Genomic DNA, 25693 nt, shown 5'->3' with positions numbered 1-25693 from the left:
CCTTGGCTTAGTTGCCTTGCTGGGGGTAATTTTCAAGGGGGACTGCAGCTGGAAAGAGAAAGGTTAACCTTCCCCACATCCTGGAACATCCCCCCAGCCTCCTCCACTCCTGCAGCTTGGCAAGGAAGCTGAGGTTGAGGTGGGTGGGCACAGAATCTTCTGTTGGTGTCAGTAGAAGCTTTTCTGCTAAGCTTGATTGCAGGAAGAAAGGAGATAGATGTTGAAGGTAGGAGGAGTGAGAGAGTGCTAATTAATCATAATTTAGGAGGGACTAATGATTTGGGATGAGCCTGGAGCAAATTTATTGCAGATATATATTATTTTTCAGAATTAATTTTATTTGAGGTGGTTTGGATGAGAAATTAATTGACTTTGCTTTCTTCTGAAATTTAAATCTAGTAATTATTTCTCTTTTTTCATATGCAGATACAAATCAGCACATGCAGATTTCATGCATGGTTGTATCCTGTGGGTGTTGATCTTGAATCTTTAAAATTCCTGGCAACACTCCTGATCAGGACAAATTTCTCTGAACTTCTTTTTATCCTTTCATTTCTCCTCTGAGATGGGTGTGTTATCATCAGACTTCTGTATGCTGAAAGAAAAAAATATAACTTGCATGGAGTAACTCAGATGCTAGCTAAAAACAAATTCTATGGGCTGTGTAAATAATGCAGATTTAATATCTCCAAGCATGCTTTGTTTGCATAGATTTGTTTGTCCCAGTCATGAGGAAGAGCAGAGTTATGCACACTTTCACATCTATCTTTCCAGCCTTAAGACTGAGGAAATGAATTGCTTAAACCAAGCAGGGAAGTCACACCTGAATGGGCCATCACTCTCTCGCCTGGGCCATGTTGTCTTTTCCTCCTTGCATAGATAAGAACACCCAAGCACCCTGAAGGCATTTGGTAACTTGCTCAAAGCTGCACAGAGCAAAAGTTTGAACCCATGCTGTCCAAATCCGAATTCATCCAACTCTGCCTATCTCTCCATGCATCCCAGTGCAACAATGATTACATTCAGGCATGCACACCAACTTCATCTAATTTTTGATCCTGGGTTGCAAGCAAATTGTGGCTTGTGCAAACCACAAGTACATGTCTGCATGCTTACATGTGACAGCAAACTGCTTTACAGGAAGCTACCAGTCTTTTAGGAAATTGCATTGGGAGTAGAAGGAAGGGGAGAGGGAGAAGGGAGTGCCTGAATCTAAGATTTGCCTTTGCTTGCTCATGTGTATTTTGCAGAGGGGCTGGTGGTGGTTCTGGGCTGCTATTTTCATATAATCTCTGGTTGTTGTTGTTTCCCTTTCTAGTTGGGAAGACATCCCTGATCACAAGGTTCATGTATGACAGTTTCGACAACACGTACCAGGTGAGTTTTGTTGTCCTTGAGGGCTTCTGTAGTGTGAAGTATGCTAATATGAAAAAGGTTAGTGTTCCAATTGTATTTGGTAGTGACAATGCAACCAAGATTGCAGTATGCACATACAGACATGGACATGGACATGCACGCAGGCACCAACACAAATATCTGTGTATATATTGGTTACCCAGATGAACAGGGGAGTGCCAGAGTTTAAATATGAGCATAAACTTTCAGCACAGCCACCTTCTCTTCTGTCAGTACAGCTCTAGCCTCACCTGTGTGGTGCTTTCTTTTCTAGTTTCGCTGCAGAGGTCATCTGGATGTAGAGTTTGGTGAGTCACCCCGGCTCATTTCCACAAAACATTGAGGTAGCCCTCAGCTAATTCTGAGCTAATCTGGCCTCCCCGTTCCATCACTTGGTTGAGCTTTCCTTTCTAGCACTAGCAAGAACCTGTAGGGGGCAGGGAGAACCCCTTTCCTTTGGGGGTGCCCGCCTTGCTTCATAACAGCATGGCAGGGATTGAGAGTCCTGCTAAGCCCCCGGTAAGCCCTGGCAGAACAATTGAATAGGGCTGGCTGGCACTGCATATGTTCAGAGATAAATAATTTTGTGGTCTTTAAAAAACCATGCTTGCCGTTGCATTTGCTAGTGCAGAGGAGTGGCCATTTTCCCTCAGTGAGACAGCAAAGGGCAACATTATCCATGTGATGGTATCAGCATCCATCTTGAAGATTGCGTCTGTTCATGGGAGGAGGAAACAAGAACCTAGCAGCTAATCTCTGCCCTAAGGTCCCTGAGACTTAGGCTGGCTTATTGCATTACCACGTGCAAGCCTGGGGGATGGCGAAGGTGTCTGTGTTGCTCTGTAGAAGTCAGAACTGAGCGTTGCTGTTGGCCATAAATTCTACTTTCATCTCGGCTCTTAATTAACATGTGTTCTGTCTGCTTGGCAGAAGAGTTCTTTGCAATCTGAAAGCTGTGTTTTGTACAAAGCCTGTTCTGTTCAGTAGCCTAACTGCAACCGGCTACTGAAGCCCCAGCCAGTTGTCCTCCAGTTGTGTTGTACTGCAATTGCTGGGGGACATGAGTGGAAGGTTGCTCTTGTGCTTCCATTCTGTTTGTGGCATCCCAAGAGACATCTGTTTGGTCACTGTATGAACTGAATGCTGAACTTGATGAACCTTGGTTTGATCCAGCATGGCATTCCTTATGCTCCTACATACCTGTTATCAAATGCAACATATTACAGACTTTTAGTATATGCACATTCCCTTTCCTCTGAGAACCCTGGGGCTTGTAGTTAAGGGGTAAAAAGTTATCTCTAAGACACAATTCTCAGCAGGTTGTCGTGGGCATGTCAATTCAACTAGTATAAAACTAGTAGAGGTTTAGATATGTCTCTTTGTTGGGGCTTGAATTTAAATCACTGAGGACCAGAAAGAGGGGGAATTAGTTTTATTGTGTGGTCTGGGGAAAAACTCCTGCAACCAATGCTCAGAAGGGAGAAGATTGGCCCAAAAAAGACAGACAAAGTAGACTTAATGTCCCCAGTAACTCTGTGTGTCATTCTTATTCATCCTTGTGCTGGAGAGCATGTTTTTCTCCACATGGAAAGAGAGACATTCTTGTGACAGTGCATTCAGTTTATGATTAGAAACAGAACATGTTTCAGCCAAGCTAAAAGGTTATTGGCTTTCAGCAATCATTTCCTCTGCCATGCTCGGTTTAAAGAGCCACCTGACTCAATCAATGTTTCAATTTAGTGAGATAAACAAACTCCCCTTTCACCTTTTGACAAGCAATTTAAAATGAATCACAGAAGCATACAGCTAGATTGATTCTATCGTTAAACTCTGGCCTAATTGCCATGATGACTTTCCTGGGCCCTACAAAACCAAAGCTGTATCTCTGTCTATTTCAGTAATTTCACATTCCATTCTGGCTGCCCAGATTAAATGCCAAAGCACAGCAGAGAAGAAAGACAAAAGGAACAATTCTGACTTGGTATGATTAATGTCTCTGGGGGCTGGAGAGCTTCAGACTATGTGTTACTTTCTACAAAGAAGCAGAATCCCTCACGTAAACAGTTAGCATATCAGGAAAACAAGTAGAACTCTTGTGAAAGCTTTCCATGTACAGGGCAGTGTACATGCATACACATACACACGTGTATCTATCCTCAAATACAATCTGATGTATTGTAAGACTATCTCTAGGCTCAGTTGTTTGGTTATGTGTCTTGTGCCTAGAAAGCATCCTTCTAACCCAGGGGTCCTCAGTCTTTTTCTGAAGGGGGCCAGTGGACAGGTGCCAGCGGTGGGCACAGGCCGCCAAGGCAGTGCCGGCGAGGGGGGGGTGCGGGCTGGTGAGGGGGCAAGGCGCGCACACGAGGCGAGGCAGGAAGGGGGGCACATGGGGCGAGGCGCTGGCTTGCTTGTGAGGAGATCGAGTCCAAAACAATCTCCCTGCGTGAAAGCTGCTGTTGGTCAGCAAGGCACCAGCTTGCTCATGAGGAGAACATTTTCTCCGAGCTAGTCCAAAAACGACCTCTTCGCGAGCAAGCTGCATGCCCACGCGTGCGCCTGGCAAGTGCAAAACCTGTGGGGTGGGCCTGTTAAATGGGCATAGCGGGTCAGATCTGGCCTGCTGGCCTTAGTTTGAGGACCCATGTTCTAACCTTTTTCCTTTCTTGGTTTTCCATTATACAGGAGGAGATAATAAGTTCTGGTGTAACTTACATTCATGCACAGGTTTTTCATTTGTGTTTATCTGACTCCTCTTTTTTCATCACAATCTTGATATCCTAACTGAGCCTTTTCCAACCTGGTGCCTTCCAGAGGAGAATCCCCATCCTCTCCTACAAGAATTGGGGCTGGTGGGTGGGAATAATGGGAGCTGTAGTTTGACACATGAGAGCACACCAGGTCAAAGAAGGAACCCCAAACTTAAGAAAGTGAGGAAGCAGTTACAGTTCCTTTAAGGAGTACAACCCTCTCCTTACCACAGGTAGCAGAGAGTCACTTAGTATAACCAGATTAGATGTGTGTCTAATTACTCCAACTGCACCCTTCAAGTGCACCAAAAACAAAATAGCTGCTTCTCCTGGTTGAAGTAGAGGAGAATCCTTTTATATTTTGAGGAAGAAAGAACTTGCTGGTATACTGTATAAAACTCTGCAAGTTTCCAATCTGCAACCATCGAGCTTCTCTAAAGGACAAGCAAGTCATTTTTGCAATAAATGATCAGAAGAGCAGAAGTAGTACTATGGGATGAATTTCATCGAGTTGTAATCTCCGCAGATCAGACCACAACCACAGAAGTTTACCAAATTGTTAGTTTTATAGTCTCACACATAAAATGATTCTAGTTTCATATATTAGCCCTAGGTGACATAATAGACCAGTAGATTAAATCTTATTTGGCTGTAGGAAACCCTTGGCAAAATGCAATCATTTTGAATCCAAAATCAAAATTCTCTCTCTGCCTTCCTAGCAGAAGTTGCTATATTGAATCTGCTATGAGGGAAGCACTAACATCCTTTTTCGGGTTACCAGAGACACACACAGAATTCCAAGTATGGTCCCATCATAGAGCTTTATAACGACATGATGAAACTGACTGAAGGAGAAAAGGAAGACCAAATAAGAGATGGATGGGCACCATACAGGAAGCCACAGCCTTGAATTTAGAACAGCTAAGCAGGGATGTCATGGATTGGGTATTTTGGAAGGCATTCATTCATAGGGTTGTCTTAAGTCAGAGACAACTTGATGGCACATAGCAACAAATGATACATTTTGATTTTTGTTTCCTTTTCTGATAATGGCTAACATGGAATTTGCTTTTTTCATAGCAACTGCACACCAGGTTGACATTTTCATCAAGCTGTCCACTACAAAGCCAGGTTCTTCTTTGTGGTCTGTGCTTCACACATATGGACACTTTGTGCATGCGTGGAGCTCGTTTGGGAAGATTCCAAAACTGATTACTTAGAATTTAGTGGTCTTGGTCAGCTATTACCAACTCAGACTCTCAATAGCTTATGTGTGAAGTTAGAAATGATTGCCCCGTTTTGCATCACTGAACCCTTGAACTGCATTTGCCATTTTAATGCCCATCCTGCTTTTGGACAAGTCCTTCTGGAGTCCATGGAACACAAGACTTGTCCAAATACATGACAACAATAGCAGTCTCCCTGCCGTGTTGTAAAATGGAACTATTTGTTCTTTTCCTCCTTGAAGAGACCACTTGAGAAAATTTCATACATGAGGCTTAAACAAATGTATTCCATTGAATGTCTGATACAACTTGTGTTGACCATATTTTAAATCAGATACTTTATTGCTATCGTATTTTGTAAGCCTCTGTAGGAAGGTAAAAGACGTGGTATAACTGTGTTACATTAATTCTTACTGCGAAAGAAAAACAGTTTTCACCTTTTTTTTCCTGGCCAAGATGGCTTTGCCATTTTGTGTTACAACCGGATTGAAACAAGAGTGCTGTGTGTGTGAAAATGTCTGTGCCTCAAGAAAGGTTAACACAGAGAGAGCTCCTGAATGGTGCCTTCAAACAGTTCCAGCTCAGACTCATTTTGATGCTGATCTCATCTGGCAGGGATTTCACACACGAATTGGCATGCTGGTCCATCTAATGCAGTTTGTGTGTACCACCAACAGCAGCCAGACAGTCGCCTCTAGGATGTTCGTAAACAGGGCAGGATGACAATAGCCATCCCCTGCTGTTAATCGGCAGCATCTGGTACATTATTTGAGTCCACACATATATTGTGACCTTTATCAGTGAGTAGGTTAAATAGATTAGCTTGGAGCTTCTTGGCTTATAACCCTCGCCCGTCACTATGAAGCCTTCCTTCAGGATACACAGTTGGACGAGATGCTGTTTGCCGTCTGTTAAGTCTAAGTGTAAAGAATTTTGTACGTCCATAATATGCCTATGTAGCCAAGGCCAGCTAGTGTGCTATAGTGGCTAGAGGACGGGGACTGGGACTAGTCCCCGCTTGTCCATGCAGCTCACGGTGTTGCTTTGGGCTGATCACTGACTCTTAGCCTAACCTACCTCACAGAGTTGTTGTGAGGATAAGCAGAGAGGAGGAGAACCATGCACTATTTGGGGTCCTTGTAAGAGGAAGAAAGGTAAGTATAAGTGAACTAATAAATAAATAATATATAAATTGGAGGCAATTTGTAATGAAGGTACAAGGTACTTCATTATTAGCAACCTTCATCCTAATCTTCATGGGAGGATTTTAGCACTGACTCCCACCCATGAAGTGCTGAAACTCCCCTGTTATTTGTTACTGATAATGGGTGTTTTCATGGGGCAGGCAAACAAAGAGGTTTGCAGCCAGCCCAAGCTGGCTGGTGCCTGAGGCAAAGGACAATATGGCCTCCCCTCTACATGCAGGCAGATCATACAGAAGCCAATTGGACTGGCAGCTGAGTTTCACTTCAATGCTTCATTTCACTTGACTTGCCCACAGAGGCAAATGCCTGCAGATTCAAGAGCCTGCTGCTGCCCTCTAGCGTCTTCCGCCTAAGGTGGTTGTCATTAAAGAGGAAAAGATGGAATAGCTGCACAGTATCTCTTGACTGGCAGTTCCAGGAGCCAACTGTCTGGAAGTACCCTCACTCTCTCCTTTCTCTGTGGGAGGCAACCCTGCTAGAGAGAAGGCAGAGGTCACAGCAGGGATTGGTGGGAAATGAAAGTTCAGGATTCCATAGTGCCATTAATTACATAAGCTTTGGGGAGCTGGGCATAGTTCTAGGGATGTTGTTCATCCCTCAGCTTCATCCTTGCTAACCCACTCAGTCTAAAATTTAATCACACAGCCATTCAGCTTTTTTCAGCTGCTCATGAATTCTTCATTTCCCTTTCCCAAGTGTATGTTTCCCTCCCCTGTTTCCAAATTTTGGGTCTTCAGTAAGATGTAGTGGACAACATTTCTAGTATGTCATTTCTCCTTTGGTAGAAATGGTCCTTGGTGGCAAGTGTAGTCAGTGAAATATCTCATCCCAAAAGTGTGTGTTAAAAATTCTGCCTCATTGTTACAGTCACAACAACCCTGGGCATCTCTGGTCTATCCCTGGCATATGAGGGATTTATTCTGCAGCCTTCGTTGCAGGAGGAAGACCACATCCTTTCCATGTGCACCCCCCCCCACCCTCAACCAAGGATTTAATTTCTCTGCCTTTGTAAAGCAAACACAAGTGATACTACAGTAAGCACAACTGCAAAAAATACACAGCCTTTTTTAGGGCTACTTAGTATGATAGGAGATCATACTGCAGGGCTCTAAAAAAGTTGCAAAAATGGCCGGAAAACAATGGAGAAGCCCTGGAGGATGAGGGCGTTATGAAAAGGATCTGCAAACTTCCATAAACGAGGCAGCATAAGCACATAATAAATGCTCATGCAGAGAAGTTCCCTGTAAAGTCGTCATCTTGTACTTTAACTACCATTATCCCAGAATGAATCACCTTAGCCCCAAAGGCCTAACTGAGTGTCCAGCTAATCATGCATAGTGGAGCATGTATCACATCATGTATGGTAGCTCTATTTTCCTTTGTATAATTTTGTGTAGCCAGGCTTCCAATCTGGACCATGGTGATCTAGGAAGGGAACGGTTTAGACTTGCACCAATCTTGTACTCAAAATTTCACCGTTCAAGGCTTTTTTCAACCTAGGGTGGAATTTTGGGGTTGTAAGCAAATGGATGAAGAGGGTAGCCTCCTGGAGTCCCAGAGCCCCCAGTCCAAATTGGGCCCCTCCATGCTTACATGAAAGTAAACTGTCACGCAGCTGCAGTATGAGTGATCTTTCAAACATTTAGTATGGCCCTTGCCTCAATTCACCTGCTTGAAAGCAGCAATACGCTTCCAACACCTGTCTGGCTTTCAAACACTGGATAAGTTGGACCATAACTTGGAGATCAGGGGCAATGGCAGCGACCCCCGGCAACCCGTGGGTTGCCTTTGTTTCCTCCTAGTTATGGAGTTATAACCTGCCTCCTAGTTATGCTTACCCCTTCCCTCACCACAAGTTCTCATGGCAATCCTACATTCCAGCAGCAGGCAACATGTGGTCCACCAGGTGTTCTTGCCTACAGAAGTGCAGGATGATGGGAGTAGTAGGCCAAAACATCTGGAGACTAACCTGCTGCCCATACCTGCCACCTCCTAACTCTAATTCAGTTCTCTGACTGTGATTTGCCTTTGGATGTATATTTTTGCTTATCCTCCAAGGATTTATTTTGCCTCTGTTGTATGTAAAAGTGATGGCTAACAAATATTATCTGGCTTATTTTCCTTTCCTCCTCCTCTTCTGCCTCTTTCTCTGCCCTCACCTCCCATTTGAATAGTGCAGGAAAAGCATGATTTATTGTCATTCTTTATCTGTCTCCCAGTGGCCTTCCCCAGTCCTTTTGCTGAAGTATCTGCATTCGTTTTCAAGCTACGGCTACCTCTGAGCTTCAGGGACCTTCAAACTCAAAAAGCGTATTTGCTTTTCTGATGGGAGTTGTGTGGTGCAGGATACTGAACTTAATTGGCTTCTGGCTCCACTGCTTTTTCTGTCTTAAATCCCATTCAATCCCCCTTCAGACAGCTACAAAGCAAATCGATAAAAGGATCCCAAAGGCCTTTTCTTGCACTCTGGAACTGCAGCCCTTTCTGCATTCCCACAAGAATCTTTCCTCCATCTTCTGAACACTCTGAGAGCAATTCCAGGGAAAGAGGGGATTTATTAAAACCAAAGCTGGGGTCCCCAAGAAGCCAAAATCAGCAGGACATATTCAACAAATACTTTTATTCTAGCTTCCTTGCCTAGCCTGGGGCAGGAAGAACTGGCAGGTGCTGGCTACCTGAGAAGGTTTAGGGACCTAGGTGCAGCCCCTCCGTGTTAAGGTTCAAGGGAAAGGTTTCCGTCAATGCCTATTTTTCCTTACTGCCATTTGTACATGGCTGGTGTGTGCTAAAGACTTAAGCCTCGATCATCAGGCAGCATTCTTGAGCATTTGTCCTCCACTCATTGGGGAGCAGAGTATGTACATGAGATGAACATGAATATTAGGTAGGCGAATGTGCTGCTTACCCCCAGTGTTCATGCTGGCCAGAGTAACTGTTGCCATGGAAGCCTGTGTAAGTAGACCTTCTAAGCAAACACTTTGAGCCCATTGAAATGCAACAGACTTACAGAGAGCTTGTGATCCTGGTTTGCTAGGATACATTTGCAGGAGCCAGCAGAGAAGATCTGAATAAACATGAGTTTAATCCTGCTTTAAATCATCCTTCCCCAACTAAATATCTCCCAGATGTGCTTCAGCTCTGATCAGCCCCTGTGAGTGTTGCTGTTTAACTGACTGGGGATGATGGAAGTTGCAGTCAAGCACCTGAAAGCCACCAGGCTGGGGGAGGCTACTTTAAGCTGCTGTTTCGTCCTGTTAGCGTTTAGGATCTCATCTTTGTTTTCCTCTGTTCTGTCAAACTAGTTTTTGACAGCTATGAGGGGGACTGAATAGGTTGCCACAAGTGCTTTATATGTCACTGTGCAGATGTTTTGATTCCATCTGTTTACTTTTTATTTTCTGCTCTAACACTGCTGTGTAATCGAGAAGGCAATCCTAGATATCCGACCATCCAGACCACATAACAGCCTAGTGGGTTCTGATGCTTAGAAGATGGATAGGCTCCCTTATTTTCCCATTCCCAATTCCTTAGAGAAACTCCATTCATTGCACAGAGCTAAGTATACAGAGCCATTACTGTGCTGCTTCATAAATATTGGCTAGCTCCCTCTGGAGAGGATGCCCCTAGCAGACTGCAGCACATACTGTTTGATTAATCCACTGAACTCAGAAGCAGATGTGACTAGAAATCCAAACTCCCAAAGCTGAGTGGGTTTCAATGCCTGAGCTTTGGAGACTGCTCCTTTTAATTACATTGGTCAGTTCAGCAGCCATGCAGCCTGAGAACTCATCTGGGCATACTCCCTGATGAAATTTGCATCCTTGATTAGAAACCAACATAATCCTGGGCAGTTGAAAGGGACCTTAGCATTCAGAAGCTATGTATATTCACACCCTGTCAATTTATTCCTTTATTTTTACCCAAATTCCCAGGCTGAATACACTTAAGAGCAAGGTATCCCGAAGTGTATCAGTGCCACCATCAGCTTAAATCATGGCAGCTATTGCTATGTTTCTTATGACTCACAGTGAAGTGATGATGAGTTCACTCCTTACAATGTTGTCTTTAGCCAGCATGTGGCTTCCTGGATGACCTTCCAGGCTTCTAGGGCTGTAGTTCTGGTGAACCCCAGGGAAAAGGCCAAAAGCATCTGTGGTGGGAGAGTCTATCAGGATTTTCATCAATTCTTGAAAGACTGTGTGGAAAAGAGAACCTTCTAATATTAATACTGTTATGAGCAGGGTAGGAGAATAAGAGCAAAATACTATAGGTCAGTCTCACCCAATCCAGCTTTCTCCAGCTGTGTTGGACTAAAGGCCCCAGCACCTCCAGCCAGCACAGCCACTTACCATGTTTATTGTAGTCCAAAACATCAGGAGGGTGCCAGGTTGGGCAAGGATGATCTGCTCTTACTTCGTCATGAATGGTTGCACAGCTGTACTGATGAATCTGAAATGGATGTGAAGGAACAACTGCGAGGGCTGTCAACCATCTGCCAGAGAGCTTCAGGTGGAACATTGCTGTGTCTGTGTGAGATGGTACCAGAAGAGGCGCTTTTAGCCTTCATTTCATGGATCGACAGCTTCTTGTGCAACACTGCAAACTCTTTTGAAATGGTGATACCTCGTAAAGTAAATTATTATATGACGTGAAAGTGGTTCTGCTGTTTAAGGGGGACCGAAAAAGTCCCCCGAGGTGTGGAGCACACTCAGATTATCTCTTTGGATCCCAGTCATGCTTTACAATCTTAAAATAACTTCTGCTCAAAAATGCTTTCTGACCATTATCCTGCTTTCCCCCTTTCTTACAGGCTACAATTGGAATTGACTTCTTATCTAAAACCATGTACTTGGAAGACCGGACAGTAAGTGGACAGGAGTTGCTGAAGAGCTGACCTGCCTGAGCAACATAATCAGAAGCAGTGGGGAAATGCAAAGAGGATTCTTGTGCTAACGTCCTATTACTAAGTACCCAAACAGCAAAGCGAATTATCTGCTCATGCCAATCTTTCCCAACCTGGTGCCCTCCAGATAGTAGACAATGATTCCCGTCATTCCCTGTCCAGAAAGGCCATCCAGGCTGGGGAAGACCAGCCTGCACTCTTCTGTTACTCCTCATTGGTTTGCCTATTACAAAATACCATGTATCTTTTAAGGGTGGGAGTGTTTGAAGGAAGGAAAGAATTCTGCTCCTTCATCTTGGTCTCATCTTGCCCTTCATCATATTCCATAGATGACCTACTCTCAAGCTTTGCCAGGGGGAAATGGAAGGACCAAATAGCTTCCTTCCCCCAGCAATCATTTTTCATTAATAGATAAGATTATGCTCTTATGGACTACTCCAAAACCCAAGATTAATTTTTCCAAGAGCTTTGACTAAATCTGAATTTTAAAGACTTGAACAGTTTTCATATCAATAGCTGCTGAGTGACTTACTCAGAGCATGCAGTCAAGGGTTCCTCTATGTCAGGATTGGGGAACATCTACAGGCCTGCAGATGTTGATAGACTCTCACTCCTATCAGCCCTAGACATCACAGGCAGTGGAGAGGGATGATGGGAGTTGCAGTCTGGCTGCATCTGGAAAGCCACGCAGTCCTCATCCTTGACTGACGTGAATTCCATCCCAGTCCTGCATAGAGAGGATCCAGGCATCCGCACCTCCCTGCCCCAGCAGTTTCCCACACCTCTGTCTTCAGAGAACTCTCTGTGCAAGAGTGCCCTTCCAAGGGACTTCTGAGCATTTGCCATCGACAGGCTGGGGGTTCAGTGGGGGGCTGTCCTGAGGCATGGATCTCCAATGAGATGCCCCTGAGTGCCTGACATTACTGGAGTCATGTCAATCAGCTTCTAAAGATCCTCAAGGTTCTGAACCCCAAGACAGTCTGACTTGAAACAGGAGTCCTAATTATTGTGCAGAAGAAACAAATTGAGTGTATTCCACTTGCACATGCAATTCAAAAGAAGTAGCAGAGCCTCATTAATGCATATTTATGGGAATGGAATGTTATCACCTTTATGGGCACCCAACTCAAAACACCGGGATTTTGTAGTACGCAAATTCCTAGCACAGCCTTCCCCAGCTTGGTGCCTTCCAGCTATGGTGTCTGACTACTTCTACCATTCACAGCCAGCTTGCCAATAGCAGGCTGTGCTAGGAGCTCAAGATCAGTCCTCCAATAGGCTTTACTCTTTCTTTTCATTGTGCTGAACAATAACACTCTGTTGGGAGCATTTGGGAGGAGTTCCACTTGCAAGGCACCTCTTTGGAGCCATGAATTTAGTTCCGCTGAGCTCTTTACTGGAAACCTTATTGTCTTCAGTGGGTTAGAAACTGAAGGGAATGTGTCACATGGCAAGGTTTGTTGTGTTTCAGAGCATAAGCTGCCTTGTCCTTAGAGCACTGACCCAGTGAGCGCCATATTATCTGCTCACCAGGTTCCCAGGCAGAGATGTGCTACTGCAGCCTTCTCCTTATAAGCCAAGAATGTACAATCATTTTCTGTCCTGTGATCCAGGACATGTATGACCTGCAGTCTCTTCAAGGATGGGCCATCAGCCGCTCTGCTGGGAAGTCCTTCCTAAGCGCCTGCATTTTCTCTGTATCTCCTCTCTTCTTGGAAAGGACATTGGAGGGAGGGGGACACTCTAAAATGGTCTTGATTTATAGATTTTGGGGGAACTTTGTGCAAGGATAGCCCAATGTCAACGCAGATGGAAGCTGGCTCTAATGAGAGGAAAGCAGCAGCTGCTGCATTAATAAGTAGCAGCTAAGTATCTCGTGCAGTGTTAATGCACAGTCAAACATCCATCTCAGGCCTAATGGGTTGTTTCCAAGGCTGTGCAATCACACTAATGAAAGCCACAGGCTGAGTAATGCAGGGGATTTGGGGGTGGGGGGTGGGGGGGGAGTAGCAGGTTTCCCTAGGCTTCCCTAGAGGTTGTTTCTGATCCACTGGCAGAAATATGACTGGGTCTCTTCCTTTCTCTCCTCCTTTCCCCAAAAGATATCACAAACAATTCTCTGTTGATTCAGAGCTCAGGGGAAACAATGAAGGCAGATGTACTAGAGTAGATTACCAGCTTCCAAACCAGCTTTGATCAAGCATTCCTCTGACAAAGCCACTCAGTCTGAAGTGCATGCCTTTTTTCTTTTTTTCCTCTGAAACCTTTGTGCCAAATTGTGCTCTGTGCTGACGCCACGCTTGATTGCTCCCACTGTATTGATCATCCAATCCTGTTCATAGTGCAAGGTGGGTATAGACCACATTGCAAATCTCATAGGTAAATGAGAATTGGACTTGCAGGTGTGCATTAAAGCAAATGTGGCCTTAAATCCATTCCCTGCATGCTCCATTCCAAGGTGATGATGGATGTCTTCCAGCCTGTACTTGAATGTTGAGTTTCCCTTTTGATTCCAAAGCATTCAGCTCACCCCCTCCCCGTGCATATGACATAAGCTGAAACCGTTGGCAGCCTCCAGAGAAAGTTTATGAAAGGCTCACGCAGAGCACTCGGCTCTGGCCCCCATAGACCTGGGAGAATAGAAGGAGAGTTAGTGTGCACGCTTCAAATCTCCAATTCTTTAGTGTAGCCCAATGACTGAAATAATTTAGTGGATTGCCACTTTACCTCTAGTCATATTTTCCCTCTTAGCAAATTCAGGTTGTGTCCTCTAGTGGATACTAGTGTGTCTTCTCCTTGATGACTTGATGTAAACTTTATCATTGCCCCTTCTCTTCTGTCCTTTACTTCTTGCTTCTATACCAGACTTTTTGTTCACAAAACTCCCAAGCAAAGCTTTAAAAAAGAACCTTTTTCCAGGGGTTCAAGGTAGGTATAATGAATGCATATGTGGAACAGGAGCTCTTTGCACATTGAGCTGTTCTCCTGGAGTGCATTTGTTATGCCAACATGGAACTTCTGAGAGGGGCAGCTGTGTGCATCACACCAGTATCAACAGCAGAAGAACACCTCCCTGTGTCTTGAGTAACCAAACATCTTAGGATAAGAAATGAAGACTTATCAGTTAAAAAAAAAAACCTCTCAGGGGGCACAGCAGATAACAAACGGCCTCTTCTTTTCCCCCTTTTTTCTTTCTTTTGTTCCTTTGTCTATGTTGGCAGTTTCTCTTCCTCTAATTGTGTTTCTGTCTCTCCTCTCTTTTGTGTTTCCTCTGTTGTGCTTCTCCCCCGGCTTGGTCAGGTGCGGCTGCAACTCTGGGACACAGCAGGCCAGGAGAGATTCCGAAGTTTGATCCCCAGTTATATTCGAGACTCCACAGTAGCAGTGGTGGTCTATGACATCACAAGTGAGTTAAGTTTGGATGTGGTTGTCTACATGGGAACATTTTGCAGTTTGGTATCATCCATTAGGAATATCTGCTACATAGCAAGCAGACCAACATGATCAGTGTAAGACGTAACCAATGGGTATGGCAGATGCCACATACTGGAAATATTTGAAGGCTTCCTCCAAAGGGAGTGGCGCTCCGTATTCCCTTTCTGTGCTGTGTCAACAGTTTTTGTCAGGCAGGAGCTGGTGCAGCGCTTAAGACATGTTATTCACTCATGCAAGCAATGGCCTAGTAAAATACTTGTTCTTTCTAGCATCCCACTCAACCGTATGTTAAGAGGCTGATTGGAAATAAGAACTGGAATCATCCAAGAAAGGCAGCCTTTGTCCAGTGCAGGGAAACCCTACTAATGACTGGCAATAATAGCAATTTAAATGACTTAAAATTGCAAATACTTTACTGGGTATTTAAACTGTAAATACATTTTACATGGTAGCACTGAGCTGTCCTTTGCATGCCTGAACTGTTACACTGGGACTTACTCCTGAGTAGATATGAGTAGATTTGAACTGCATGCTTTGTGGGAAAATGTCCACATCGGTATGAAATACATCTGACCCACCCACTAAGTCCTTGACCCTATGCCCTTATCCCTCCCCATTACTGGAATGAAGTCCCCAGAACCCTTCCCAAATAGGAATTAAGGCCCCCTGTCAAAAACCATTTGCCAAGCCTGCCTGAGGAACTCACTCATTGAGTTGCAGAATGAAGTCCATCCAGTCCTAATATTGCTTGCGATGGAGGCTTGCCGGATGCTTCTGTGAGCTGGGCATGAAGTTGAGATAATGGTTCCATTGTCTTTTTGAGAGACACTGCTGACCCTTACATATTTAATAATTTAGCCTATTCCAATCTGGTGTCCTTCAAACATGTTGGACCACAGTAACCAGCATGAACTATGGCAGGTAGGAGATGATGAGTGTTATAAATCTTCGCATCTGGAGGACATTGGGTTGGGAAAGGCTGTAACAAGCCATATTGCAAAACCAATAATTTCATGAATAGACAGCATTATTAAGCAGGCAATACAATGAAGTTCATAATGCATGTCATTTGTATTATTATATAAAAATGTGTACCATAGATGTTTTTGTGCATGGTGTTTGCACAAATAGCAGAGTTAAACATTTTTGCACCATTGTGGCTTCAGTTGCACTGTTGGATTGTTTGTTTGTACGTACACAATATCTCTGTCTCTGCCACCTTTTTCTTTCCCAGCAAGGCCATTGACCCCTATGAACAGAACATTCTCTCATAGTTGCACTTTGTGATAGTTTTCCTGCACTTTTATTTGAATTTATTGTATTTAGGGTATACATTTATACCCTAACCTTTACATAAGGGACTCAAAGTGCTATATGGTTCAGGGGGAGGCAGTACAATATCCCTGGACACCAGTGTCCCCCTGGGCACCTTTTTCTGACAACCAGAAAGGTGCCCTTCCCTTCCCCCTTAAAGCAATTGTTGGACACATTTTCTTATTAGCAGCTGAGATTGCCGTGAAATGTGGGGTTGAAGAAGTTGCTAATTTTGTTGAGTATCAAACCTTACCTCTGCCTTATACTTTGGGCCAGTTATTTGTCCGTTGCTACATCTTCTTATTGGAGCCATTTTGTGGTAGCACCCAAGGCAGTTTCCCACATTGTCACAGCTCAAAAAGCTTGTGTGCCCTCAATATACATGGATTCCCTGCATTGTATCCTCATAGTGCCTTGTAAGGTAGTATGGACTGAGGGATACTGACTGGTGCATGTCAGCCAATGGAGCACCATGACCAAGTAGGAATTTGAACCCAAGCCATCCTAGTCCTCATCTGACACTCCTAAGAGCTATAATATGCTGGCTGGCATATCCTGAGCGAACTCAATATTAATGTATTTTTACTAAAAAATCCTGTTTCCCATACTAGGGATACAGCATTCAGATAAATAATATTTTGTGTCAGAAAAGGAAATGTCATTTGGTTTCCAAATTTTCTTGTCTGGAGGTGTAATTGGATACCTGTGGAATCTGGGTTTGGTTACATTGACTGAAGGATACTCTGTTTTGGGAAGTTCTACTGAGGTTCTTGTCTAATGTATGGGTCACATTTGGGCCTTGGCTGATACATGGCAACTTCCCAGGCATTTACAGAGTGGAGCCAGTTGTACAACTTGTAGTGTGGGTGCATGTGCTCTGCAGTAGAATGTTGTCTGTTCCACTTGGGATCTTTTGGAAGAAGTCCTGCATTGAGCAGGGGGTTGAACCCAAGTGCCTTACTGGCCCCTTGCTGTTCTATGAATCTGCTGTATAATCATCTTAGAAAGAAAGCACAATAAGAACCCATTGGGTCAGATCCAAGATCTGCCATCTTCAAGAGGAAGGGAACTTCTGCTTATGATGATCCCGCCACTCCATTTTGAGTGAACCTCCTTTCTCACACACCATAGCTTACAGTCTCCTTAAGTGTAATTTTCAGGAGGCTGGAGGGGCTGTTGTGAGAAGAAGGAGATGAGAAAGTCCACTTCTATTAGCACAGTTGATCCAGTGTAAATTGGATCCACTGGGTTGAATCCAGGACAGAAGGGCTCTGTTCATGGAAGGGCATTTGCCTGATTTTTGGAGTTCCTCTGTTCCCTTTGCACCACAAGCTCACTCCATTCAGCCCTCATCCAGTTGCCACATTCTCACTGCTGAGGCATCTTGTAGTTTCCATCCTGAAGCTGCTTCTGAATAAAATATTTCAATTCTTGCCAGCCTTGTAGTCCAGCTCTGACACACCTCTGACCTTTTCTGTAGCCACCTCTCAGGGTTTGCTCTAACATGGCTGTGTCTCTTGCTCAATTAATGTAAGAGGAAATGAAAAGCAACAGAAAGGGAGGATCTGCCTCCCTCTGGTGGCCCAGAGTGGATAATTAAAACTGCTTCTTCTTAATGGATGGATAGCTGAGGCTTGCTATGGTTGCGCTCAGTCCTGTCTAGAATCTGCTGTCAATATGTAAGCTGGTCCAGGCAAAGGTAGCACGCTGAATGAAGCCCAGGCCCACACTGCTGGTCATGCTGTGCATTGATCTGAGCAAAATATTCACTGAAGCTTCTGTAGCTGAATATTCAGGAAACCATCCATGACCAGAAGGCATACTTGAACAAATACTGTTCTTAGGAGATGAAGTTATGAGGAAGTAGCAATCTCTGCTTATAGACCCAATTAGAATAATACATTAAAACCAAAAATGTTTTCTTCCATAGTAATATCTGATGGAAAATTAGGCCTGACATTAAAATGTGTGGCTATTGCAGTTAAAGTGCATATTTAAAAATGCATATATCAGCCATTCAGGGGAGAAGCTGATAGTTATTGGGGCCCTAGCAAGTAGAGAGGCTGAAAATATATATATTCTCCATATATATATATATATATATATATATATAGAGAGAGAGAGAGAGAGAGAGAGAGAGAGAGAGAGAGAGAGAGAACACTGACAAATACAATGTTCTTGTTCCTTTAAAACTTTCAAAAGAATCCATCATCTAAGAGGCCACTGGAAAATCAGCCTTTGTTTCCTACCCACCTTCCTTGTTTTTCTTTGCCCTCACAGATCTCAACTCTTTCCAGCAGACTTCTAAATGGATTGATGATGTCAGGACAGAAAGAGGAAGTGATGTCATCATCATGTTAGTGGGCAACAAAACAGACCTTGCAGATAAGAGGTAAATGTACACGATGACCAGGGCAATGGCAGGGAGTGGGGAACTGATCATTAATGCTGGAGAAGAGGACCGCTAAAATGCATGTACAAGACAGTTTAAAAAAAAAAAAAAAGCAAAGAGCAACATACAGTAGAGGAACTCTGATGTCTCTTGTTGCTTTAGGAACAGATTTCCTAGAGCAACAACTCCCATTTGATGGACTATTGCTGAATCCCTTGTACATCGCTATGAAACAAGGCTCAGCTTGATGGCATTATTACAGTTTTTCTTCCTGCACCTTAGCTTCCCTCCTGTTCCCATATGGTCCAACAAAACCCATTTCCCCAATCTTTCCCAGTTGCACTGAGACCATTGTTATGATTTCACCTTCTTTTGTACATCTGATCCCAGGCAGATAACAATTGAAGAAGGGGAACAGAGAGCTAAGGAACTGAATGTCATGTTTATTGAGACAAGTGCAAAAACAGGATACAATGTAAAACAGGTAAGGTATATTTGTTCCTGGGTGACTGTTACTGCCCAAGATCAGGTTTCCCCAACCTTTTTGGCTTAGTCTTCACATCTGAAACTTTGAGAGTGTCATGGGCATTCCCACATAGGGGGTTTGCCCATCCATAAGTTGACTACCATTTTGAGTCACAAAACGTTCATTTCCCAGAAGGCAGATAGGTGCCACTATTAGAAAAATAGCTTGCTCAAGAAGCAAAGGGCTTCCCGACATGAATCATATATTGTACACTCCTGAGTCCTCACAGTCATGTTTGGATGCTTTTCACAACATCATCACCCTCCAAGGCCTTTTCCATTTCTGAAGCATTTTATTTTATTTTATTTTACTTTACTTGATTTTACTGTATTTTATTTTATTTTCTATTTTGGTGAGAATGAGGAATATGTCATATTATCTGATAATGGAAGCAGTGAGACCCTCAGATTGGCTGCTTAATGGAAAATGTAGAAAGGCAGAGCAAGAAACCCTCCTGGGATGGGGAAGAAAAAAAACACATGTAAAGGAGCCAGTATTAATCCTGAAAAGAATCTGGATGCAGAAGCTTCAGAAAGTAGAAGGTTAAACGCCTTGAGTAGAGAAGTCCCACCTTACAAGGCAGGTGGGGTTCTAAACTCCGAAACACAAAACCACTATTTGAACTCTAGTAAAGATGGTGCAGGAGAGCAGCACTTTGCTTTGCCACATGCTAAGCTCCCAACTGGAAAAAATGGTGTAATTAAGGAATAAAAATAAGGAGATCAGGGAGGCTGGTGGGCATCTGCAGAGGTGTCACAGACAACACACAGTGCACCACGCTTCAGGAACCTAGGCAGACAGCCGATCAAATGTGTGGGCTACAGCTCTCCCTGCAGGCCAACTGGCACTACTTTCCCCCCCATGTAGATGACACGAGATGTGCATTTTTTCCCACACGCGACTCATGAATACCAAACAAATTAGGTTTCACAGGGAAATGTTATGTGCCCAGAAGCCCTAAGTGACAGCAGAGCCCATTAGTACAGTAAGGAGAGAGAGCAGGCTGGATCCGGACTTCGTCTTGCATCGAGTCAGCCACTGAAACTGATTTCACTGATTTCAGGGGTTCTGCTTAAGTATGACTAAATCTGGATCCAATTCAGCATTCCCAGCTTTGACATCACCTGCATGTTTTTATGCAGAGTTCACATCTGTTAGTTTTCTCCAGGAGTCTGAGTTGCTGTTAGTTATCTCTCAAGCTGTGCTATTTTACCTGCCTGGAAATTATATTTATTCACCACAGCCATTGTTGTTTCTGCAGGTGCAAGGTAACATTTTTTCTGTTGATGCTCTTATGAATAGCTCTCCTTCTTGTTCTCATTGTCTGAAGTATCAAGTGGAAGCACTTGCCTAATTAATGTCACATTCTCTGCACTTTTGATGCTTTCAGTTGCATTTTGGATGTAAACTATAAAGTCGTTATTATAGAACAATGATTTGTTCTCTTGCACCTTGATCCATCCTTCTGTCTGCCTTTGTTGTCCTACACCCCACACTTTGCTCTAGCTTTTCCGACGTGTCGCCTCAGCTCTGCCAGGGATGGAGAGTGTCCAAGAGAAGAGCAAAGAAGGAAGTATCCTTTGTTAATTAATAAATAAGAGCTACTTCTTAAGCAATCCTTGCCCATAGAGGTGATGGGGATAAATAAGACTGTTTTCCTAAAATGATCCTTAAAGCAGCTTTTTCTGCAGCTGGGTTTATTGTATGATCATGAAGACTGACACAGGTCAGAATCTTTCATATTACAAATTCTTGCTTTTTATTCTTCAGCTTGGGTAAGAAGCTTGGAGGTGTTTCAGGCTCTCATATAAAAATGTCTTAGAAAGTGACAAGCCCAACCTAGCCAAGTTTGTAATGCTAGTCTTAATATAACACAAGCATTATATCTCCCAAACTTCTTTTCCAACTTGGATCAAAAGCAAAGCTGGAATGAAAGGCAAGTCCTCCCTTTGCCCCAGCCCTGGGTATGTGCCACCCTCCTGAAACCCCTCCAAACCACTAGGGATGTGCACTGGATTCAGATGAAGCCCAAAACTTCAGGATTAGGCTGCTTCAGGCCAGTTCTGTTGGCTCCTGATGCAAGAGAGGCTTCTATCTGTAACAAATAGAACCAAAGCCATTCCAAAGCAAGGTTTTGTTACTGACAACTTTGTATCCAAATTACACTTTCGGCTTCCGTTCTCTAGACACTGCAGGGAGAACAGGGACTGAAGTAAATTTTGAGTGGCTGACAGGTCCACCTTCTAATACTAGGGGACATTTTACTGTGGGCTCCCATGGCTGGGCTTCACACGAGGACAAGGATGTGACTGCAAGATGACAGTGAGCAGGATTTTCCAGGGCCCGCAGAGTGGGGTTTCGGTTCACAGTCTTTCGCTTTAGGTCCAGCCAAAGAGAAATATGATGCACATGATGAGGAAATACATGAGCACATGCCTGGGAATACATCTGTGCAGGGTGTAACATCCAGATAGTCTCAGTACAGAACTTTAGATGCTACGTATCACTGCTGTTTCATGTGAATGCACCATCATCAAGAAGAAATTGCTCCATTGTCACTAGACTGTGATCTTCTTCCAATTATTAGCACGCAATCCATAATGAGCCTTTGATTAACCTCAAGAGTTCCTGTTCAGCTCCTTTTTGCATGGACTTGAGAAAGTGCCTGTTTTTTAAGGGGTCACAGAGAGCCTATAGGGCGATTCTGTCCTGGCATCAAATCTTTGGGGAGTTGCATGTCTCCAGAAAAGCTAAAATCACTGATGCATAGAAAGTGCTTCAGATCGTATCATTTGCACTTTCCTGCTGGGAAAGGAATGGATTATGCTTTGTTAATGCATTTTGTGCCTCAGTGATTCCTTGCTCTGCAAGAATGTCTGAGGGCAAGTGTGAGCCCCCGCCAGCCATTCCCTTCCCATTCTGAGTTCTTGAGAAGCACAAATGCTCTTGTTAAATTGAACCCAGAACCCCTTTTCTCCCATTATGGAATGAGCACACAAAGGGAAAGCAACAGCATAGAGCAGTACTAATGAATATAGTCCAATTAAATGTTATTTATTACAGAGGAATTCATGGTTTTTTTAATTAAACACAGCAGTAATGACTTTTCTCTGTCTGTGAGGCAGGCAGGAAATGGAGAAGAATGGCCTCACTAGAAATATTTGCCACACTCTGACAGCCAAGTCACTTGGCCTCCCTTTGCTTAGGTTATGCAGGAGGTCCACAAAGCTGTCCCTTTCTTCACAGGGAACAGAGAGATTTAGAAATGGCCTTCATCAGAGTGCCCAGTGTGCACTCTGGAAAGCAGAGGGCAAGTGATGACACACACTTCATTCCAGGAGAGCCCCAAAATACCTTCTTTTAGGTGTAATACACTGCGCAATGCCCCTGTCCTGGGTTCTAGTTTCTTCGATTCATACTCCTAGCAGCTGTGATGGCAACAGATCAAACTTCTCAACAGCACTCATTGTGAAGGCAAACCTAATCAAGGCTAATTTCATGTTCCTTCCATTTTTGCTACATTCAGAAACTCACAGACTTGGATATTTTCTATAACTTCTGAGGTCAAGTAACTTCCCTTTTATAAATAACCTACCTCCCAGGCCTGTTTTTGTACAACAAATAAACAAGTTTGTACATATGGTTCAAGCTTCTGATTGGGTTCACACAACACATGAACCAACCCACCACTGTGGCTAAAATTCCTCTGCACTCGACAGACAGACACAACAGACTATATGCCATCTCCTCCTCTCCCACTTCTCAAGTATCCCAGGGAACCCTGTAGGAGGACCAAAATGAGGGCAGCCCTGTTGCAAGGGTGCTTTCCAAACAGGCCACCTTTTGAAAAAGGAATGCGGAAAAAACATAGTTACATAGTAGTGGGCTATTAAGTTGACATTTGCCATATACTCTTGACTGTATAAACCTGGGCTAACTTCATTTTTCCAAGGGTTTACAGTGCAGGTGTATAAAGACCACCCCCAAAAAAGCTATAAAAAACACTCCTTTGATTTTTCCCCCTTCCCAGCAAGCTTCTCAGAGTTTTTGAGGTACTGGAACTCCCCAGTTACCACTTAGTTTTCCAATGCACTCCAAGGGCCTAGCACCTCAGAAAGTGGCAGAACTTGAGGGAAACCTGGGGAAGGACACAAGGCTTGTACAAGGACAGGCCTGCCACCCCTCACAGGTCTTTCCGCAAGCCGATTGCCAAACTAATTCTCTCCTCTATGGCAAGAAGGGGGGGGGTGGGGGTGGAGCTGGCAATGACACGACTCTTGAGCCTGCTTTTATTGCGTCCCAATTGTCCCAGAGGTGACATGCGGTGGTGGCAGCATGTGCCTGCCCGGCCGAGTGGGGACAGTGAGGACACGGCGCCTGGGAATCACTGTGGCGGGAGAGAGTGGGTGCCTGGCTGTGTCTGACAGCAGCACTCCTGGTCTAACTGCTGCCTTTTAAGCTGGGAAAAGGCAGCTCTCTCGGGGGGGCTGGGCTGAGTGTGATATAATTTGCACATGTCAGCGTCACACACAGAGAGCACAGCTTGGGCTTTGCACTAGCTGTGCCCAGTAGGAGAGACCAGCCTGCCACTGGTTGAGAAAGAAATGTCCCTTGAGTCCTTAAGCTACATGCTCTGCTCTGGGAGGCAAGACTGTAGGCCTTTCTGTGCCTCTATGATGGCATAATGGTCTCTGTACAGAGCCCTCCAGATGGCTTGGTTGTGTTAGATGCTTCGACACCTTCTAAGTTACTGCTAATTTCATTAAGTGCTTCCACACAGCCCCTCCTTTGGAAATTATTTGCATTTAGCGGAAACACATTGTCTGTCTACTTGCCATGAGTGAGATGCTAGCACAAAGCTGAAACAGGTGGGGAAGAAACAGATGCATCATGAGGTTCCAGTTAGATCTTGCTTGTTACAATGGGAGTGCAGCTAATCTCTACCACTGATTCAATAAATCCAGGCATAACCCCTGACCATAAAGTCACTTCCCAACTGTATCATGTAGGAGCCACTCTGAAGAATTGGGAACTGGGTGACAGTAAGTGGCTTTCTTAAGGATGTTAGGTGATGACAGAACAACACTAAGGTTTTCAGCATCTCTGTGCACGCTCAAATGTGCTAGCAAAGCCCCTGGGCTTCTTTACAAGCATGTTTTATAACACTGCTAGCATTTGATAAATAATTTGACCAAATTACCTTTAGGATATACTTGTATAGCTGTGAATGCAGGGCATGGCCTCTTGCTATGCTACTGATGCCTTGAACTTCAGCAGTGACGTGCCTGCAAGATTTCCTGACCAATAGTATCAGTAGACTGCCTGCTTTGGACTCCGAGTCCCATGGACAATGGGCACGGAGTATTGGATTCACAGTCCAAAATATTTGGAGGGCACCAGATGGCCTACTCCTGTACTATTGATACATTTTATGGACATGTTACTCCCCAGAATGCGATAAACCCACCGTATAAGCAAGATGCTCTTCCTTTGATTGTTATCTCCCTTAATTCTTGTATTCAGTGATTGACATTAAACTGGACAAACCACAGGAACCACCAGCCAGTGAAGGAGGGTGTTCTTGTTAATACAAAGCGCAGGATTCGTCAGCTCCATTTGACACCACACGCTTGTTGTGTTGCTTCCTATTGGTTAGCTTCCTAATAATACAAATTGAGTTATTGGATGGGGAGGATTTCTTTTCTCTCTGTGTCTCTCTAGGGAAGGGAGGGGGCGGGGGGCAAGGATGAGACTACATGAGTCAACAGCTGGTTCTATCTTCTTCTTTTTGGTTTAGTTGTAATATATTGTACTTTATTAAGATGCCAAAACAATTCAGAATTTTAAACAAGACACTTTAATTGTGTGTGTATACAACTTTCAGCCATGGGAACGTCTATCCTTTTTTGGGAACTTTTTTTTAAATTGTATATTTGTAAACTTACAGAGGAAACCCCAAGATTATACAGGCTGCCTAGTTTCATTGTTTGGCATAAACTGTAGACATATCTTGTAGCAAACTAGTCCCTGATTGGTTCACTGAACACTAACTATATCATTCATGCTCCAATAGTAGGCTAGCAAAGCATGCTGCAACTGCCAGTATGCAGTACAAGATCTGTGACAACAGCCATATATATGAGGAAGAGAGCTAAACCACTAGAGAAGTTTTTTTCCCCCCCTTGATAGTGACAGCACACCGCCTTAGTCCCCAGACAAATTTGAGGGGGCTATAGTGCATTCACCGCTTGCTATTATGCTTTATACTATATTTTACTTTACCATGGGAGATATTTCTGTTTAACACTACCGTGGTGGATACTTGCTTTTAAGACCTTCACTTGTGTCCCATAGTCGAAGAATGTCAACTTATTAAAATCACGCAAGCTAGCATAAGGCCCACACGGGCATCCAATAGTGTAGTTGCGAAACCTGTGGTACTCCTGCCACTTGACGTGCGTGGTCGGCCCGGGGACTTTGCAGTAGCCCTGATGCCTTGCAAAATACTTGCCACAATCAAGTCAAGCCACCACTTTGTCCAAAAATC

At 44.0% G+C, this 25693-nt stretch overlaps 1 protein-coding gene across 1 annotated transcript in view; it reads left to right on the top strand.

The window, feature by feature from the left end:
• RAB6B (RAB6B, member RAS oncogene family) overlaps window positions 1–24836 on the top strand; it is a 63489-nt gene extending 38653 nt beyond the window's left edge. The window contains exons 2-8 of the mRNA XM_044434101.1: window positions 1319–1377; window positions 11387–11440; window positions 14780–14885; window positions 18509–18620; window positions 19011–19104; window positions 20653–20719; window positions 24670–24836. Of these exons, the coding sequence (XP_044290036.1) occupies window positions 1319–1377; window positions 11387–11440; window positions 14780–14885; window positions 18509–18620; window positions 19011–19104; window positions 20653–20719; window positions 24670–24734 (557 nt within the window). The 3' untranslated portion in view covers window positions 24735–24836. The remainder of the gene's footprint in view (window positions 1–1318; window positions 1378–11386; window positions 11441–14779; window positions 14886–18508; window positions 18621–19010; window positions 19105–20652; window positions 20720–24669) is intronic.
• The last annotated feature ends 857 nt before the right edge of the window (window positions 24837–25693 follow it).

This window comes from Varanus komodoensis, unplaced genomic scaffold (assembly GCF_004798865.1).
Source record: "Varanus komodoensis strain SLA01 unplaced genomic scaffold, ASM479886v1 scaffold1, whole genome shotgun sequence".
Classification (NCBI taxonomy): domain Eukaryota; kingdom Metazoa; phylum Chordata; class Lepidosauria; order Squamata; family Varanidae; genus Varanus; species Varanus komodoensis.
This window is presented reverse-complemented; position numbering and strand designations above follow the sequence as displayed.